The sequence below is a fragment of the Sarcophilus harrisii genome, chromosome 5 (assembly GCF_902635505.1).
Source record: "Sarcophilus harrisii chromosome 5, mSarHar1.11, whole genome shotgun sequence".
NCBI classification, from domain to species: Eukaryota; Metazoa; Chordata; class Mammalia; order Dasyuromorphia; family Dasyuridae; genus Sarcophilus; species Sarcophilus harrisii.
The window spans coordinates 275781157-275799475 of NC_045430.1; the positions used below are offsets into that span (position 1 = coordinate 275781157).

General features: G+C 46.6%; 1 protein-coding gene across 1 annotated transcript in view; it reads left to right on the plus strand.

The window, feature by feature from the left end:
* The window catches only part of RAPGEF5 (Rap guanine nucleotide exchange factor 5), a 227159-nt gene that overhangs the window by 26568 nt on the left and 182272 nt on the right, over positions 1-18319 (plus strand). The window contains exon 2 of the mRNA XM_031940640.1: positions 15793-15843. Within this exon, the coding sequence (XP_031796500.1) occupies positions 15793-15843 (51 nt within the window). The remainder of the gene's footprint in view (positions 1-15792; positions 15844-18319) is intronic.

Here is an 18319-nt window from a genome sequence, read left to right on the forward strand (position 1 = left end):
TCAGTTTCTTGTTTATTTGGGAAATGAAGCCTTTATCAGAGAAACTTGATATAAAATCTTCCTCCAGCTTACTTCTTTCATTTTAATCTTGGCCATATTAGTCTTCTTTGTGGAAACTCTTTAATTTAATGTATTCACAAGTATCTATTTTACTTTGCATGATCCTCTTTATCCCTTGTTGAATACAAATTCTTCCCATATTCATAAATCTGACAGATAAAAATTTCTATACTGCCCTAATTTCTTATGATATCACTATTTATATCTAAATCATTTATCCATTATGACTTTATGAATCCAATGTGAGATGTTGGTCAATGCTTAGTTTCTGCCAAAATTCTTTCTAATTTTCCCAGTGATTTTATTTTACCCAAAAGCTTAGTTCTTTGGGTTAATCAACCCTACATCACTATGTCATCTACCACTGTGCATTGTGTACCTCATTTATTTCATTAATCAAACATTCTCTTTCTCAACCAATAACTGATAGTTTTAATGATTACCACTTTATAATAGTGAGATCTGAAACTGCTAGATCATCTTTTTCATATTTTTTCTTTCATTGATTCCCTTGATATTCTTGACTTTTGTTCTTCCAGTTGCATTTTGTTATTACTTTGTCTAGCTCTATAAAATAATTTTTTGGTAATTTGATTGGTATGACACTGAATAAGTGAATTAACTTAGGTTGAATTACCATTTTTATTATATTGGCTCAGCCTACACATGAGCAATTAATATTGCTTTAATTTTTTACAATCTTGTATCATATACTTTAAGAGCAATCCAAGTTACCAGAAAGGGCCCCAGGTATAATGCCATCCAAGAAGAAGCCATGTTGGCTAGTTGGATGGGGTTTTTTTCTGAGAGGATGCTGGGCCCACAGTGCCTCAGGAGTCATTAACACTTAAAAACCATTTGTCATAATGTGAAAATATGTTTAGAAGAATTGCACATGTTTAACCTATATTGGATTACTTGCTGTCTGGGGGAAGAGGAGAGGGAAGGAGAAAAATTTGGAACACAAGATTTTGCAAAGGTAAATGTTGAAAATTATCTTTGCATGTATTTAAAAAAAAAGTTATTATTTAAATTGTCATTAGAACACAGGGAACCTTGGTAGTATATCATAGAAAAGACTTGAGAGAGACAGTGTGTTGTAATCGTGTTGATCTTGAAGTAGGAGGACCCAGGACATCCATCATTTTGAAGATGAAGAGACTGAAGTCCAGAGGAGCTAAGGATCTGCTTACCGTTGCACAGTTGATTGGGCTGCCTCAGGGAGTAGTGGCTTCTGCTCCATCGGGAGGGTTCTCTTCCAAGCTAGATGACCACTTCTTCAGGTCTGTGTCCTAGAAAGAATTCTTAGCCAGGGATGGGTTGGGTTGCGTGGACTCTGGGGTCCTTTCTCAATCAGAGAGCCTGTGGTTCTGCAACATCCCAATTGGATAAATTAGGGCAGCTGTAGAGCTGCTTTGGTGGCTGACCCCCAGCAGTTTTCAACTCTGTAATTATGGCAAAAATTGCCCTGTGGAAGTTTGAGACGACCCCTAAGGAACAGAAAAGGGGCTTTGTATGTATGTGTGTTTGTTTTATTTGGTTTGGTAATTTTTTTTTGCAGGGGGTGGAGGTGGAGCCGTGTCTTTTTCTATTGAGAGAATGGGTCTTAGACAATCACATTCTGTGACAGGCCAGGCCAGTCTTATGTAATACTACCCATCAGAACCTTTCTTCTAACCAGAGATGTAGCAAGAGATGGATTTGTGCTTTTTCCCCCATTCTCTTGTGACTTTGAGCTCCCTTGTATTCACTGATGACAAGGGTAATAAGTCAGAGAACGTTAAAAACATATCCATTTCCTATTAAGCAAACTATTGGGAAAGTGTCCTGTTTTCTGCTTGTGGCCCACTGGCTGACTGAGCTGAGACTCCTGTTCAGTTTTACTTCTCCTTGTCTCAGTTTTTTTAAGATATAAAGTAGTTTTTTTTATATATAATAATTATATCATATATAAATATAATAGTTTTAAGATATAAAATGAGAGTTGTACTCTCTATCCCAGAAGGTGGTTGTGAAGGAAATGCTTTGTAGAAATCCAAATAGTGATAAAAATGAGAGTTTCCACTTAAACCCCTGATCAGCTGAATTCTAGAAAAGTTGGGGAGTTGATGGATTTTTTTGTAAGTGACCACAAAACCCAAATGTCCTTTCTGGCCATTACTTCCCATTTGTGCTCTCTTCCTAGATACGAGTTCTTTGAGAGTAGGAAACATGTTGATTTTCTGTCTATTCCCAGCACTTAGTGCAGTGGTAGGCACACAGTAAGTGCTTAATAAATACATCCAGGCATGTATTCAATCATCACCTACGGAAGAGGACGTCCATGTTCTGTTCCCATGGTGTCTCAGCGCACATGGCGATAGATGGATCCCCCAAACTCCAAACACCCTCAAGAACCGGATGGTGAGAACCTCGAGAGGTATCTCAAGGTATTATCTTATCTAATAGATAATGTGACGGCACAAAGACATTTCTGTTCTAAATTGAGATTAAAATGAGAATTATTGTGAAGGATTTGCTGAAATGAGGCTTGGGAATATCTTTAAGATGAGATGGCTAAAACCCAAACGTTTCTCTATATGTCAGGTTCAGAAAAGAGTCAGTAATGGGAGATTTCCTGAAACTTCCTGAACAACAGAAGGAATCTCTGAGCCCCTCCAGTTTAACTCATCCCTACGATGCATCCCCATGACCCTAGATCCAACAGGTGACGGTCATCCAGCATTTGTTTCCCAAGGCATTCTATTTCATTTTGTGACAAGTCTGCAAGTCTTTCAATTTGCCCCTTTGTAACTCTTGCCTGGTGCTTCTGGAGCCAAACAGAAAAAAAGGGTCTCCTTAAGATGGTGAACAGAACCTTCCCATTTCCCATCTTTTCTTCTCCAGTCTAAACATTCCCATTTCCTTCAACTGATCTCATAAGGCTCGGGCTCGAGATCACCCCCTCTTCTGGTAACCTACTTTGTTAATGGAAAACCTCAGTGTTTCAAAAGGACAAAATGCTCCTAGAGGACATTTCTGTTCCTCAAAGACAGCAGCAATCCCGATTCTTACTTTGTCTCTGTTTAAGGCATCGCTGATATACTGGCAAAGTTTATCAGTGTATCTGTTTAACTTCATTCTTGAGAAAAGAGGGACATGGGGATCCCCTTCTGCTTGTTCACTCCTGGAGCTTCACTGGAGTGCTGGGTGTTTCTCTGTCATTTAGACCCTTCCTGACATAAAGAAGTAGACTTGACCAAGAAGTCGATTTATCTGTGCCACCAAAATTTGGGCAAGGGAGGTGATGAAAGCGATAAAATTCTAGTGGAAGGCGTTGGAAGATTTTATTCTGGAAAATGCCAACATAACAAATGTAGGCTGGCAATGGCAAGATTTATTTTGCTCTAGGGCAAAATGTCCTGGTTTATATTCAGAGAACTTGGGATAAAATCTTGCTTCTGATATTCCCCAGTGACATAGGACAAGATGTTTGATCTTTTTAAACCTCCATTTCTTCATCTGAAAAGTTAGGGGGAAATGGACTAAATAAATGGCCTCTTAGGTACTCTAGATATATCTGCCTAGTACATAGTAATTGCTTAATAAAAGCTTGCCATGACCCTATCTTAGGAGATAATGCTTGTAAAGTGCTTAATACAGTGCCTGGCACAGAGTAGGCACTTAATAAATGCTTGTTCCCTTCCCCTTATGCTTATGAAGTGGATTTTTGTCTCCTCCACTGCCCATGTTGGGGCCTTCTCCAATGAAATTTCCTTCTATTTATTCTGTATACATCTTGTACATCTATAATTACTTGTATGTTATCTCCTCTATTAGACATCTCTTTTCTTGAGGAATGGAGTCAGGTTAGGACTTTTTTATTTTTTATCTGTAGAGCTTAGTAGAGGACCTGGTATGTAGTAAGTGCATAATAAATGCTGATTGACTGGGTAGAAGCCAAAGTGTGTGTGTGTGTGTGTGTGTGCATGTTATACAAATGATCTAGCTGGTCTCTTGATGTCCCTTCTTTCCAGGGCCGGATTTGTCTACCATTCTTGGCTCCCAGATGGAAATTACTTAGTAGATCCATTTTGTATTTATTTATCATATTGCCTCTATTCCAGTGGAGTAAAGGAAGGGCCCCAGCCCTTAGCATTGCATTCAGCCTTATTCAATTTCTAGATTCAGTTCTAGGCTGTCAAAATAAATTTGGGTCCCAACTGTCAAACTGCATTTTATTCTACATCCTGGCCAGCCCCCTCCCATAACATTTAACCTTGGGTATTGCCTTCAGGGTAAAGAACTCGAGGGCTACAGGAAAATTGCTGCTGTCAACAGTTTTTGTCGCACAGACTTTCTCACAAATTCTTCCACTGAAATTTCGACAAATTTCTACCTTTCTGAGTTTCCTTTTTAAAGAATCTGGGGGAAACCCAAAGAATTACCAGATCACCCTTTGAGCCCCATTGAGTGCTAATGAAGTCATAAATTCATTCCTTAGCTTCTGTATTGGAAGAGAGATTGGAAAATAACATTTTTAATTAAAATTTATTTTTTATTAAAATTTAAATAAAATTTTTATTTCCCCAAGATTCTTTAAAAAGGAAACTCAGAAAGGTAGAAATTTTCAGCAGTGTGTAAGACTGTCCATTGTATCATGTCACTCCTCTGTGAGTTACTTTTAGGTTGTATTTAGGTATTAAGGTATTTAGGTATTAGGTATTAGGTATATTAGGTATATTAGGTATTAAGGTATTAGGTATTATTAAGACTCTCTTCTAGATAAGAGATGTGAAATTCAGAGATTTGTGATGTGCCCGTGAATGTCTGAAGTGGGGGATTTGGGCCCAAGTATTTCTGATTCCTAAATTGAGGATTATAATAATTCTACTACTGTGTCTCTCAAAGTTAACTTATGGTAAAAAGTGTGTGTGTGTGTTGTACAATGGTCTGGCTGGTCTCTTGAGGTCCTTCTTGCCAGGGCCAGATTTGTCTACCGTTCTTGACTCTCAGAACAGAAAGTACTTAGTGGATCCATTTTGTTTTTATTTATCACATCGCCTCTACTTGGGAAGTGGCCCAGCATTTAGCCTTGCCTCTTACTTTGTTTGACAAACGCTTGTCGAAACGACTAAGTCTTGCTGCCTGGATGCACCCGTTCGAGTGTCTGATTCTTGGTTCCCTGCCTTTTGGACAATTCACCTGGACAGTTGGGTCTATTTTGGACGCCCACCAGAACTGGCAAGACTATGCAAGAGCATGCTGGGAAGTGCCGGCCTTCCAGAGTAGCTGGAAAAGGGCAGGATTTAATTGCTCTCAGGTTTCAGGCAGTGGCCATCACCGTCTCTTCCCTTTGTATCTCTGGACTTGGAGTGGGAGATTCCTCCCTGAAGAGAGGGGCTACTTTTCTCTCCTCTGTGAATGTTTTCAGACCAAAGTTGTCATGGCTCCGTATTTGAGAAGAAGCTTTAATGGTATAGATCATTTGCCCAGGTTGCAGCCCTGCCACTGTGGGGACCGTTGTGGGAGCCAAGCTGCTGATTGATGGGAGTCACTGCTCACTTCTAGAGGGAAACATTGCAGTCCCTAAGTGCACCAGAGCCCTCCCATGTGGCTAAGAGGAGCCTTCCCCAGGGGACTTGTGGGAGAAATGTTCTCTTGCCCAAACCTCTTTAATATGGGGGGAAATGGTCATCCCCTCTGCCACGGCCAGATAAAATTGCCCTTGTACCTTCCGGGAAAGAGCTTACAGTTTGGGGCAGATTTCAGTTTTCAGAGTTCACTTTCTTTGCGTGCTCGTCTTCAGGGGACCGTGTGGTTCAAAGAGACATAGGGTCCAAGGGGGACATGGTCTTCTCATTTACAGATAAGGAAACTGAGGTCCTTGGGACCTCATTTCTCATTTTTTTTGTTGTTGATGGTTATTAAATTTTAGGGATCTTAAAAGAAATCAGGCTTTGAGAGCCCTTGATAAAAATCAAAATGAAAACTGGGCCTTAAGGCAGATTAAGCCAGAATCTGACTTTGTTTCCCCCTCACCACTGCTCCCCCAGCATTCACACTAGTTTCTATGCATGGAAAAAGCGAGAAAGCCAGAAAGTCTTGGGAGATAGCCAGAGCAGTTGAGGAAGAGCCAAGGCTCTGCCAGCTCAGGGGTCAGGCAGGGGGAGCCAGCCAGTGGCTCCTTCCTCCTCGGGGCCAAAGGCCTTCTTGGACCTCTTGTCACAAGGCACTGAGCTCCCCTTTGATCTTACCTGGGGACAACTTCAGGATCTCCCATGTAAAGTAAACTTGCAGGAGTTCTCAGAAGCCCTCAGCAGCCAGGTGGGGCAGGAGTCGGCAAATAGGAGTGCTGGAGGACGGCTCGGAAGTGTGGAGGCCATGGGGGCCCCTGTGTGGGCCAGAGGTCAGGGCAGAAATGTGGAAGGTGCAGACGGGCGCCAGGGATTGCTGGGGCAGTGGCTGGGAGCCATGGCCAGGGAGGGCTGATGGTCTCCGGGGCTTCTGGGACCAGAAGTTCCTGACGAACAGGTTTAGTTCCCCGTGCTCTGGGATGGAGTTTCCCGCTTGCCGGCACAAAGCGGGGCCTGTGTGGGCTTCCTGCTGGAGCTGGGGCCAGCTGCTGGCGGGCCCATGTTCCTGTTGGAAGCAGAACCTGACGGGTCCGGGGAGCAGCTCAGACCTTGGCAAGGACCAGGAGATTGGGGATAAGATTCTCTCTCACTGATGGTGCCCAGCGGGGAGACAAGGCCCCTTTGGGCCTTGTGGGGGCCCTTGGAAGAATCTGCCTTTGGCCTTTGCTTTTCCATTGGCTCCTTCAGAAGATGGCCAAAGGTCAGGAGAGCCCCAGACTGGGGGTTCTGGGAGGCTAAGACCAGACCAGGTGGGAAGCCGGTTGACTCTTCAGGACCAAGGCCCAGACAAAGACTCATCGGCTGCAGAGGGATGAACTGGATGGGCCAGTGCTCTGTGGAGCACTAAGTCTGTCCCCAGAAACCAAGATGGAGGAAGACGTAAGGGGGCGGAGGGAAAGGTTTGGGTCTTTGTAATGGAGCAGAAGGGAACCTTGGAAGGAAACAAGCCCTTTGCAAAAGTTAATGTTTTAAATTCAGCCAGGTGAGGGGAAATCATTGCACAAGGAAGGGGAGTGGGTAAGAGAGCCTGCCGGCAGAGGGAGAGGAAGAGGAGGACCCTCTCTCTATGAAGGAACCTCCCAAAGCCAGAGCTGGGGGTCAGCGGCTCTGGGATCTGGAGGGACTTAACCCAGAGCTGTTCTTGTCCTGTGGTCAGGAGGAGTCCGACACAAGTGGGCATGGCTGCACGTCCACACCTGGGCACACCTGCACACACCTGCAGTCCACACCTGGGAACATGCTTGTTGGCTGGCAGAGAGCCCTGGCCAGCCACTGTGGCAGCCTCTGAAGGCACAAAGACAGGCCCCTTCCCTCCAAGAGCCGGCACCCATTGGATAGGGAGGGAAGTATGGCCCGGCCTCTCCCAGGCCTAGGCTGAGGGTGTGTCTGGGCTTTCCTGGAGAGAAAGCCCTCTTTGAGTGGGGGGCAGCACAGGGGTGGATGGTGACCAGATGTGAGGGCCGGCGGATGTGGGGACGTCCCCAGTGGTCAAGCCTCTGCTTCTGAGGAGGTGGGGAAAGGGGGGGTCGGGGTGCTGAGCACTGGGAGGAGTGAGGAAGCTGCAGACATGACATCTCCAACCTCCAGGAAGCAGGTGGGAGTGATGGGGCCTGAGGGACCACAGCAAAGCCCAGTCCGAGGTCCGGAGAGAGGCCAAAAGTCGCCTCGAGGTGGGTGCGATGGAGCCAAGTGTGGGCCCCGCATCTGCTGCTGGCTCCCAGACTCAACGGCGCTTCCCTCTCCGCTCTCTTTACGTTTGGGTAAAAAGGGTCTGTTTCCTTCCTGTTGCTCGGCCGGAGCTCTGTGTCCCCCTTTTGGAGAAAGAAGGCCCAGATGGTACTGAGCTGATGCCGATAATGGCGTCAAGTTGTCCAGACCCTCACGTGTATGATCCCATGGGAGGCTCAGACTTGGGGAGTCTTGGCTTTGCCCTAGATTGTCCGGGCCAGGGACAGGAGGAGTGGCCAGCTCGGGGTCCTCCACAGCCGGTGCTTGCGACCCTTGGGTCTCAGAGAAGGGGGTGGCACCTCTTCCAGGCCACTGTCCCCGAGCTCCTCGGGGGGTTGGTCCCGGGATTTCTCTCCCCCAGTGGACAGGTTGGGGAGCGCCGTGCATTCAGGGAACCCGCCTTCTCCTGCAACCTTCGCCTTTAAGGGCAGGCAAGTCTGTGCAAGAACAGCCTCTGTTGTGGGGAAGCAGAACTCCAGGCTCCCATCCTGACCTCTGACTAGGAGGATCCTTCCAGGCAGCTCAGAGGGCCAGGGTGCAGGGGTGCAGGTGCTCCTGGGAAATAGGGAGCTGCAAAGATGGGCCTCTGGGCAGGTGCGAGGGCCTGGGATAGGGACGGTTGGAAACAAAGCCTTTTGTTCCCCAGCACAAAGCAGGGGGACTGGAGGCCTGTGGGCACCAGAAGGAAAGGAAGTCATGGGATACAGTCCTGAGGACGTCTGTGCATGTCCAGGGGCAGCTCCAATGGCGATGGCCCCCGAGTCAAGCAGCTCCGAGCTCTCTGAGGTCTTCAGCCCAACCTTCCATACCTTACAAGGGGAGAAACTGAGGCCCAGAGAGCTGAGAGGCTTTGTGATCACTCATCTGCAGATCTGAACTTGGGTCCTTTAGCCAGCCTGGTTGGCGGATCCTTCCCCAGGACGTTTGTTCAGATTCATTTGGTCCCAGGAGAACCCTCCTCCCCAGCCCCCAGAGACCAAACCCAGCTGGCAGAGTCTTCCAGAGCCCAGGGGCGCCCGTAGCCATGAAGGGCATGGGGAAAGGGAAGTAATCATGTTAATAATAAGAATCATAATCATGGGGGGTTTAAGGCTTGTGATAATAAAGATTTCTTTAGTGTTTTTACAAGATTTACAAGAGCAGGCACAATGAACTTTTCTCTAGGGTTCAAGACTTAAAAATGCTCTTCTCACAATGACTCAGTGAAGGGGTATTAATTCCATTTTATGGATGAGAAGACTGAGGTTTAAAGGGGCCAAATACGTTGCCCCAGGTCACACCAGTAGCTGGAATCTAACTCTGGCTCCCATGACTCTCCCTTCAGTATTGTTTCCCGCACTGGGCTTCCTCCTGAATCCATTCCTGGACTCAGGGCACAGCCGGACTCGGCTGGGGAGACGTGCTCTTCCCAGGGACCAGTGAGTTCTGCCCCCTTTGTCTGCCTCGGGGTTGGTTCAGCTGCAGAGGTTCGTGTGGTCTGCTCCCCCAGCCTGGGACCAATGCTGATGGGTAGTGGTCAAGGAGGCATCTCCCAGACTCTTCCTGGCCACCCCCAGCCATCCTCAGACTCCCAGCTTTGGAAGGAACCTCAAGGTCTTCCCTGCCTCCCAGAAGCCCATTCTGCAGCATCCCTGAGTAGTGCATGGAAAGGAAGAAGGACTGGGAATTGTGCAGGCATCCAGGGGCAAGAGGAGGAGGGCTTGGATTCTAGTAGGGGCACAGAGAATGAACAAACATGAGAAACAGCAAGTGGTCCCTGACTGGGAATTCTGGGGAGAAATCTAAGCCCCAGGAGGCTTGGATGCATGAACCTGGTGACTGAGCACGTCCTTGGAGGACCCGAATTCAAATTCTGCTTCTACTTTTCACCAGTATGAACTTGGGGCCGTCACTTCACTTGCCTAGTTACCTCATCTGTTAAATAAGGGGGGTCGACCACTGAAACCCTTTCTAGTGTTAGATCTAAGTCCTATGAGATCAGTTTCTTCATCTCAGTTGATCAATAAACACTTATTAAGCACCTACTACATGCTACCCACAATGCTAGTCTAAACAAAAAAGACTTTCCCTCGGGAACTCACAACCCAGTGGGGGAGAGAACATGAAAAGCTTAGAGGGAAAGCAAGCAAAATACAGAATAAATAGGGAAGAGTTAAGAGAGAAGAGGCCCCAGAATTAAGAGGGGCTAGGAAAGGCTTCCTGTGGCAGGTGGGATCAAGGTTGGGGCTAATTGGGAGGCCAAGGAGGTCGGGACAGAGGAGGAAGAGTGACCCAGGCAAGGGGGGAAGTCAGAGACAATGCCTGGAGGGTCTTGGGAGAACCGCCAGGAGGGGAGACCACAGGAATGAAGTTGCAAGTGAGGGCATAAGGTGTGAGAAGTCTGGAGAGGTAGGAAGGGATTAGGCTTTATATTTGATTGTGGAGGGATAGGGAGCCATTGGAGGTTACTGAGGAGGGTAGTGACAGTCAGGTCTGGGCTTTAGGAAAATCACTTTAGTGGTTGAATGGAGAATGGATTGGAGTACAAGGCAGGATTTAGTGACCTGAGCCTGCAGCCACTCTGGATCTCCGTTTCCATCCATGTCTAACAAGGGGGAGGTACTTTGAGATGGGTTCTCTCTCCAGACCTTTCTCCCTTGTGTTTGTCAAGTGAAGGAGAAAATGGCAAAGGCTCTTGGCTTGTGGAAGCTTGCCGGGAGTCTGGCTCAGGGGCAGCCCGGCATTGTTGTTACCTGTAAATGTGACTCAGCTTTACCCTTGAAGAAATGCTCACTGAAGTGAACATGGGCCCCAGAGTCAGTGTAGACAACATTGGGAATTTACAGCGTGTGGGAGGAAGGAGGGAGACTGAGGGGATCCCTGTGGGGTAGGGCTGGACTAGGATCCAGGGACCCAAGTTCAAATCCCGATTCTTCTACCAATGTGACCTTGGCTTGGGTTCATCATCCACAAAAGAGGTTCTTTTCATCTTTAGCCTGTGGCTCCATGACCCTCCTCTCGTGAGTGCTCACCTTTCCCAACCCTCCCTAATTCTAATGTCTTTCCCATTTATGCTCCACATCACTGGCTGATACATATGGGATCCATAGCAAATAGGACTTTGTAATTTTACATCTCTCCTCATAGATTTGCGTTTCATAATAATATGTTATACTTAATATATCACTTATTATGAAAGTCCTAAGGTCCTTGTAAGTTCCTTGAGGGCAGGAGCTGCCTTCTGCTTCTTTTTGTATCCCCAGTACTTAGCACAGCACCTGGCACCCAATAGATGCTGAATAAATGTTAAGTGATTGACTGAAGCTTAACTCTTCTGGGGACAAAGTAATGGCAGCCGGTCCACTGCCCAAATGCCAAATCCCAGAAGCATCCAAAGGGCCGGAGCTACCATATCTTTTTGTAGCTACCCATGATACCTTTTTGTAGCTTCCCATGATACATTTTTGTAGCTACCCATGATATATTTTTGTAGCTACTGAGATACATTTTTATAGCTTCCCATGATACATTTTTGCAGCTTCCTATGATACTTTTTTGTAGCTTCTCATGATACTTTTTTGTAGCTACTGCTGGGTTGAGTGTATGCTAGAGATGATTAAACTGTTCTAGTCCCTTGGAAGTGAATGACACCATTCTCTTCTCCCAATAACCCCAGCTCATTTAACTTCGCCTGGTATTGAGTTCAGGACCCATCTCACAGTCTGTGAAACAGTTGTTTGAGTTGTAGAGGGGACATAGCTGAGCACATCCTTCCCAAACATTCTGCCGGGAGCCATTTGCCACAAATAGACCCAGGCTTCTGGCTGTTTGCAGCAGCAAAACCTTTTATAAATGGGTGAAGGAGAAGTACTGTCTTTGGCCTTTGGTCAGAGGACCAGCGTTCAAAACCCACCTATTGTATTTTCTGTGTATTAGTCTTTAAATAAGTCACATAACCCATTTAAGTGATAGGGCTGAACTTGATGGCTTTTCGAGTCTCTACCAGATCCAAATTTGAGATCTTATGATTATTGTCAGAAGCGGGGTGGTTTTTAGTGGCAATTACACTGAACTGATCTTTTGTTTTTGAGGCAATCAGGACTATGTGGTTTGCCCAGGGTCACATAGCTAGTACTACCACTGGACTTAAAAGCCAAGAGAACGAGTTTTGAGTCTAGGTTTTGACAATAGCTGTGGAAAGTCACTCCATCGCCCAACTTCTGTTTCTCCATCTATAAAATGGGAAAAGTAATATTTCTTCAGTGTCCCTTATGAGGAAAATCTTATGAATCTATTGAAATGGAAGTCTTTGCCACACACCAGGAATTTCAACGCAGAGACCCTCCAAGGGAAGGCCGGTGATCATTCCCAGTTGTAAATGGTACCAGAATTTCGAGGAAATGGTGGGTGGCTTTGATGGTTTCCACCAATGAAAGACTTTGCCTCTATTTTCTTTTTACTTGCAATTTGAAAGAGATGCAAAATTATAGATTCCTCTCTGATATGGACCATACTTTTATAATCATTAAAAGATAAACAGCTTCCTGGGTGTTTAGAGCATGCATGGAATCCCTTAGAACATTTTCCTAAATGCATTGTAATTGAAAGGAAGGAGAGCAAAGGTTCGAATCAAAATCTGAACTCCTTCATGTGGCCGGCCTATCATCTGTGAGCATCTTTATCATGGGTGCTGTTCTCCAAATCCAATCACATCAAGCTCATTATCGTGGGACTTAATGTGGAGAGTTTCCCTGTTCCAAAAACGGTAATTCTGTGACCGTGATGAGGCAATTATCACAATTTTGAAAAGTTCTGTATACAGAAAGCTTCTTTAACCATTTTAGGGTCATGGACCCTTTGGGCAGGCTGGTGAAACCCATGGGCCCCTTCTCAAAATCATGTTTTTAAACAATGGAAAGAGAGGCTACATTTCAGTAAGATGTCAGTAAAAAGAAAATGGCCTTTTCCCCCTCATCCAAGTCTATAATCTCTCTGTGGACCATAGGTTAAGAATTCCTAATTTAGAGAGAGCCCTCCAAGAAAGTCAACAGGTATATGATGTATGTCCAGGATTTTAGAGCAAATCAATGGGGGGAAAGCAGGGTCTGGAGGCAGAAATTATTGGCTTAAAGTACTCTGGGTCTTCTGATGGATCCCATCAAAATTTAACAATAGCCTCAGACAAGTGTTGAGATGAGTCAATGAGTTACTAAAAGGAGAAATCCCATAAAAAGAAATGAGAAGACAGAAGGGGGGAACCACAGAAAGAAGATACCTTATTTATGCTGACTCTGATATTTAAATAGAAAAAGGTGACCGTGAGGGAAGTGGGTCTCATGTTACCAATGTGCCTGGGGGTTAATGGTCATACTCTATCCCTGTGTGACCGAGAGTATTTAGACCAGCCCGGGTACCGGCTTCTGCGGGAACCATGAGACAGACAACAGACCGGCCTTATTTTTATGTCAAAGCCAGCCTTATTCTATTGCTATCGATACCGTTTGGCTCGGGGCGTATCAAGGGCTGCTATCTAGTCAGTATAGACAGATTTCCCTGCTTTACTTACTCGCCTTACAAAACTCTGGAGATCGCCCATCAGTCGGGCAACCACGGTGAAATGTGACTGGGTAACGTGTAACCCTAGTGTTGACTTTATCCAGGTTGGCTCAGGCCAGGCCCAGAAAAAGAGAGGTAAAAGCATTTGTTGTCTTCCCTGAAAGAGTCCCAATGTTATGTTCCCCTTCTCTTGGATATGCTCTGAAACGTGGACTTTTCGGTGGACGTCCCAGAAATGAGGGGGTAATTAAGAGGGGCTTTGTGAGTCACTGTGTATCTGGCAATTGCAGATTGGGCAAACCTGTTGGTTAAAAATATTCAGTTCTCATAAAGAGATCTATGTTTGACTTGGATTTGTGGGGGCAGAATTATTGTTTTAATCACGCAATTAGTGTGAAAATAGAGGCTGTTGTAGTGTTGGGTCTGGAGTCAGGAAGACCTGAGATCACACATTTAGTAGCTGTGGGACCCGGAGCAAGATATTATATTTCTATTTGCCTCAGTTCTTGAATTGCACAATGGAGGTAACAATAGCACTCTCTCACATGTTGTGGGGATCAAACGAGGGACCATTTGTTGAGGGCATATGGCACATAGTAGGTACTTGGGGCTTGTTGAGGACATTGATGATGATAATGGACTCAAGGCCCTTCCCCACGTAGAGCAGCTCTGCCCTCCACATTCTCCATCACGTCTGTGGAATGCCCAGAACTGAGCATGAGATTTGGGTTGTGGCCAGGGCAGCGTGCCGAGGGATTATTCCAAGCCCGTGTCTCTCTCCGTCCAGGCTGGGATGCCGGTGACCCCTCCAGCTGTTCTGCCCTGTGTTAGGGTGACGAGCTGCCTTGGGAGGTGACACAGGACGCTGTCAGTTTGCTGTTTTTCAGAGAACCTGTGACCAGCCACATCCCCCACCGTGTGTTGGTGAAGCTGACTCTTTGAACCCCAGGATAGCACCATCCGTTTTTTCTGTTGACCATGATTGGTCTCTCCATTGTTGGCTCAGAGACCTAGGCTGGGTCATCCATGATGAGAGTCTTCCCTCCCAGCTTGGCCTTCCCTTACAAGTGTAACAAGCACGCTGTCCATGCCTTTACCCAAGGTGTTTAATTGGCACAGGGATGGCAGCTGTGGGAGGGAGAGGCCCAGATGATGAGCATCTTGAGAATGGGGAGAAGGCAAGGTCCCCACTGGCACATGGACAATGGTTGTGATTCAGCGGAGAGGGAAGAGCAAGGCCACTGGGGCCGAGATGGCCGGGGGAGGCGGCAGCTGCAGCAGAAGGCCCGGGGGCTCAGGCGGAGCAGAGGACCCAGGTTAGGCAGGAGGGTCGGGCTTGGACTGCCCAGCACCTGAAGCTCAGGCTGAAGAGCGGGACTGAATCCTAGGTTGGAGGAAATCCTCAAAGCGTTTTTTCCCTCCAAAGAGAATTAGATGTTCTCTTCTCGGCTGCAGGAGAAGGGAGGGGTGGAAGGTGGCAAGAGGCTCATGGAAGCTGGCTGGGAGCCCCGGGCGCTCTCCATGGGTGCTGGTGAGGGGTCTTGCTCCTCCAAGGCCTGACATAGAAGCCGGATGATCCTTTGCTGAGGAAGATGGAGAAGACACGTGAAGGGCTGTGCTTGATGCCCTCAGCATGGGCAATGGGCACAAGAGCGAATGACTTAGTGTCACGGAGACCTCAGCTGGGATCCCATCTCTGACACAGGAGAGCCGGGGGGTCCAGGCACGTCATGCGACTTCTTGGAGCCATTGTTTCTTCATCTGAAAACTGACAGAGGAGCCATTGAGTCAGAGGGCTCTCGGGAGGCTCACGTACATGAAGGGCTCAGCAAACCTTAGGGCTTGCAAGGGGACTGGGGAGCTCGGGATCTCCTGCCATTTTGTGAGTCTGGTTTTGTGAATGATTGAGTTCAGAAGTGAGAGGAGCCTAGATCTGAGGGAGAATGTATGGACAGGGACTGAGGCAAAGGGATTAACAGACACATGTGCACCTGCACACATGTATACAAATGCACATGTATGACACATATACACATGTGTTACATGCATGTACATACATGTGACATGAGCGCACACATGCACTTGCTTTTTGATGTTTTATTTCCTGCGCCTTTCATGTTATTGGGGGATGTCCATGACTGGTACTCTCTGTGACTGCAGAGACTTTTGGTTCAGAGCTTGCTGAGGGATGAGAAAGGGCGCTCTCAGTGCCAGTCTTTGGGATCCAGGCGGCAGAAACTCATTTTCTGGGAAGTGAGGCTGAGGTGCCTTCTCTTTTCTCCCACAGTTTGCCTTTTGCTTTGGGTACAACAATGGTCATTCTAATCTCTTTTTTTGTTCTTTTTAAATGCAGGCCCTGTCAAGAAGAATTTCAAATCCATACCTAGAACACACTGCTTCGCAGGTATGATTATACTGTGCTCCTTTCTTTTGTCATAACATTTATTCACTAAGGAAAGACCTTATTATCCTTGGAATTATGAGTTCATTAAAGAAATTTCCACTAATAGTGTAGGTTATTATTATATTGTCTCGTCTCTCCTTTCCCATCCCTCCCTCCCATCTATTCTTTCCTCCCTTCCTTTCTAGTTTCCCCAGCCTTCTTTCCTATTTTTTCTTCCTCCCTTCATCCCTTTCTTCCCTTCATTCCCTCCCCTCCCTTCTTCCCTCCCTTCCTTTCTCCCTTCCTTCCCTTTTTCTTTCTTCTTTCCTTTCTTCCTTCTTTCCTCCCTTCCTTTCCCTCCCTCCCCCTCTCTCTCTCCCCCTCCCTCCCTCTCTCCTTCCCACTTCCTTCCTTCCTTCCTTCCTTCCTTCCTTCCTTCCTTCCTTCCTTCCTTTTCATTCCTTTCTCCCTCCCCCTCCCCCTTTTCCCCTCCTCCTTCCCTTGCCCCACTACTTTCTTAATTTAAAAAAATCAAAGTAGAAGAACTATATAGCTTCCTATAAATCAGTAATGATGGGAGATTTGGGCACATTTTAATGAGCCACAGTTTTATTTCAGAATACTTCGGCCTGCCTGGCTCTGGGATTCTGATCAGTGTGGTTACTCAAGCTCTGTAGAATTAAAACAGTTTTCTTTTTATTTTGAACTTAACAACCATCAATAAGCATAAATATCTCATTATAGGACAAACCTAAAAGCGAATTATCTACGAAAATGTTCACTGCTTTTACCTGCTTTGTTGTTTTAAATGTTCTTCATCAGCAACAATAACGGCAGCAATCTAGCTGCTCTTCACAGAGCGCTTTGCAAATATCATCTCAACAAATCCTTACAATGACCCTGGGAAAGACTGGCTACTATTACCCCCATTTTACAGCCTCCCAGCCTCACCTTTCTCCCTTCCTCACCAGCGCTGGCTTTCGTAGAACATAAGCAGAGTTAAGCCAAATGAATGAATGCTTGTCTACACCTTCAGGCCGATGAAATGAGGGAGGAAAGGAAGGAAAAAGAGAGGAAAGGAGGGAGGGAGGGAGGGAAGGAAGGAAGGAAGGAAGGAAGGAAGGAAGGAAGGAAGGAAGGAAGGAAGGAAGGAAGGAAAAAAGGAAGGGAGGGAGGAAAAAAGGAAGGGAGGGAGGAAGGAAAGAAGGAAAGGAGAAGGGAGGGGAGGGAGGGAAGGGAAGAAAGGGATGAAGGGAGGGAGGGAAGGGAGGAAGAAGAAAATATTGGTGAAATAGTGGGAGGCAGCTTTTGCCCTCCAAGTCACAACTGATTGAGGATTGCTTGGGGTTCAAATACCTTTCAGAGTCATTTCCTTATGGAAAACCTTCTGTTCATTCCCTCATCTGCTCACTTCCCTCTTTGTGAGGGGCTCTGAAAGCTGTAACAGCCAAAAAGTCGCTCCCTCCCTTTGGTTTCCATAGTGATGATCCTCATCAGACTTTCTTGGTCCTTGGATGATGTCAGTCCATCCTTTGGGCTGTGTTGAAGGTTCTGGACCAAAGCCAAAGCATGTGCTCTGCTGGGATAGGCTCCAGCCCATGATGAAGTGTATCCGTGTGCAGCAGCGCACACGTGTGTGTGTATGTATCAATAGCAATACACATGCATGGGAACACATGGATATATTTTCATGTGTATGTTGGATGTCCCAAATTTTTAGTATGGGTTGAGCTACTAAAGCTTAAATCTTTGTCTCTGTATCTGTCTCTCTCATTTCTCTCCCTTTTCCCTTCTTCCCTCCTTTCCTTTCTCCCTCCCTCCCCCTTTCTTCTTCTGCCTCTATGTCTGTCTGTCTGTCTCTCTCTCTCTCTCTCTCTCTGTCTCTGCCTCTCTGTCTCTGTCTCTCTCTGTCTCTCTGTCTCTTTCTCTCCCTGTCTGTCTGTCTCTTTCTCTCCCTGTCTGTCTGTCTCTTTCTCTCTCTGTCTCTCTCTGTCTCTGTCTCTCTCTCTGTCTCTTTCTCTCCCTGTCTGTCTGTCTCTTTCCCCCCCCCAATTATCAATGAAATGAAATGACCCTCTCTATCCCCAGGATCTGGACCTATGATTTTCTGCCTATAGGGAGCTCCCAGATGAGAAAGTCCCCTGCACTGATGCAGATCGGCATCCACTGTGCACCCCAAAGTCTTGGCAGGTTTTTCAGAGTGTCCAATGCTCAGTGACTTGCCCACAGAGCCAGTCTATGTCCGAGACAGGCCTCAGACTTGGGTCTTCTCGCCTTTGAGGCCCCATCCCTCCCTAAGCTCTTCTTTCTTGCTTCTCACTGAGGACAGAAATCATCAGGACAGGGGACATGGCTTTTTCACCATCACCAGCAGTAACTGCTAAGCAGCTGCCCCCCCCAGGTAGTGAAGCCCAGGGGTCTGGGGGAGGCAGCATCTCTCAGATCCCTGCCTGCTTCCAGCCCCCTCAGACATCTCAGGAAGCGCTTCTGTGCAGTA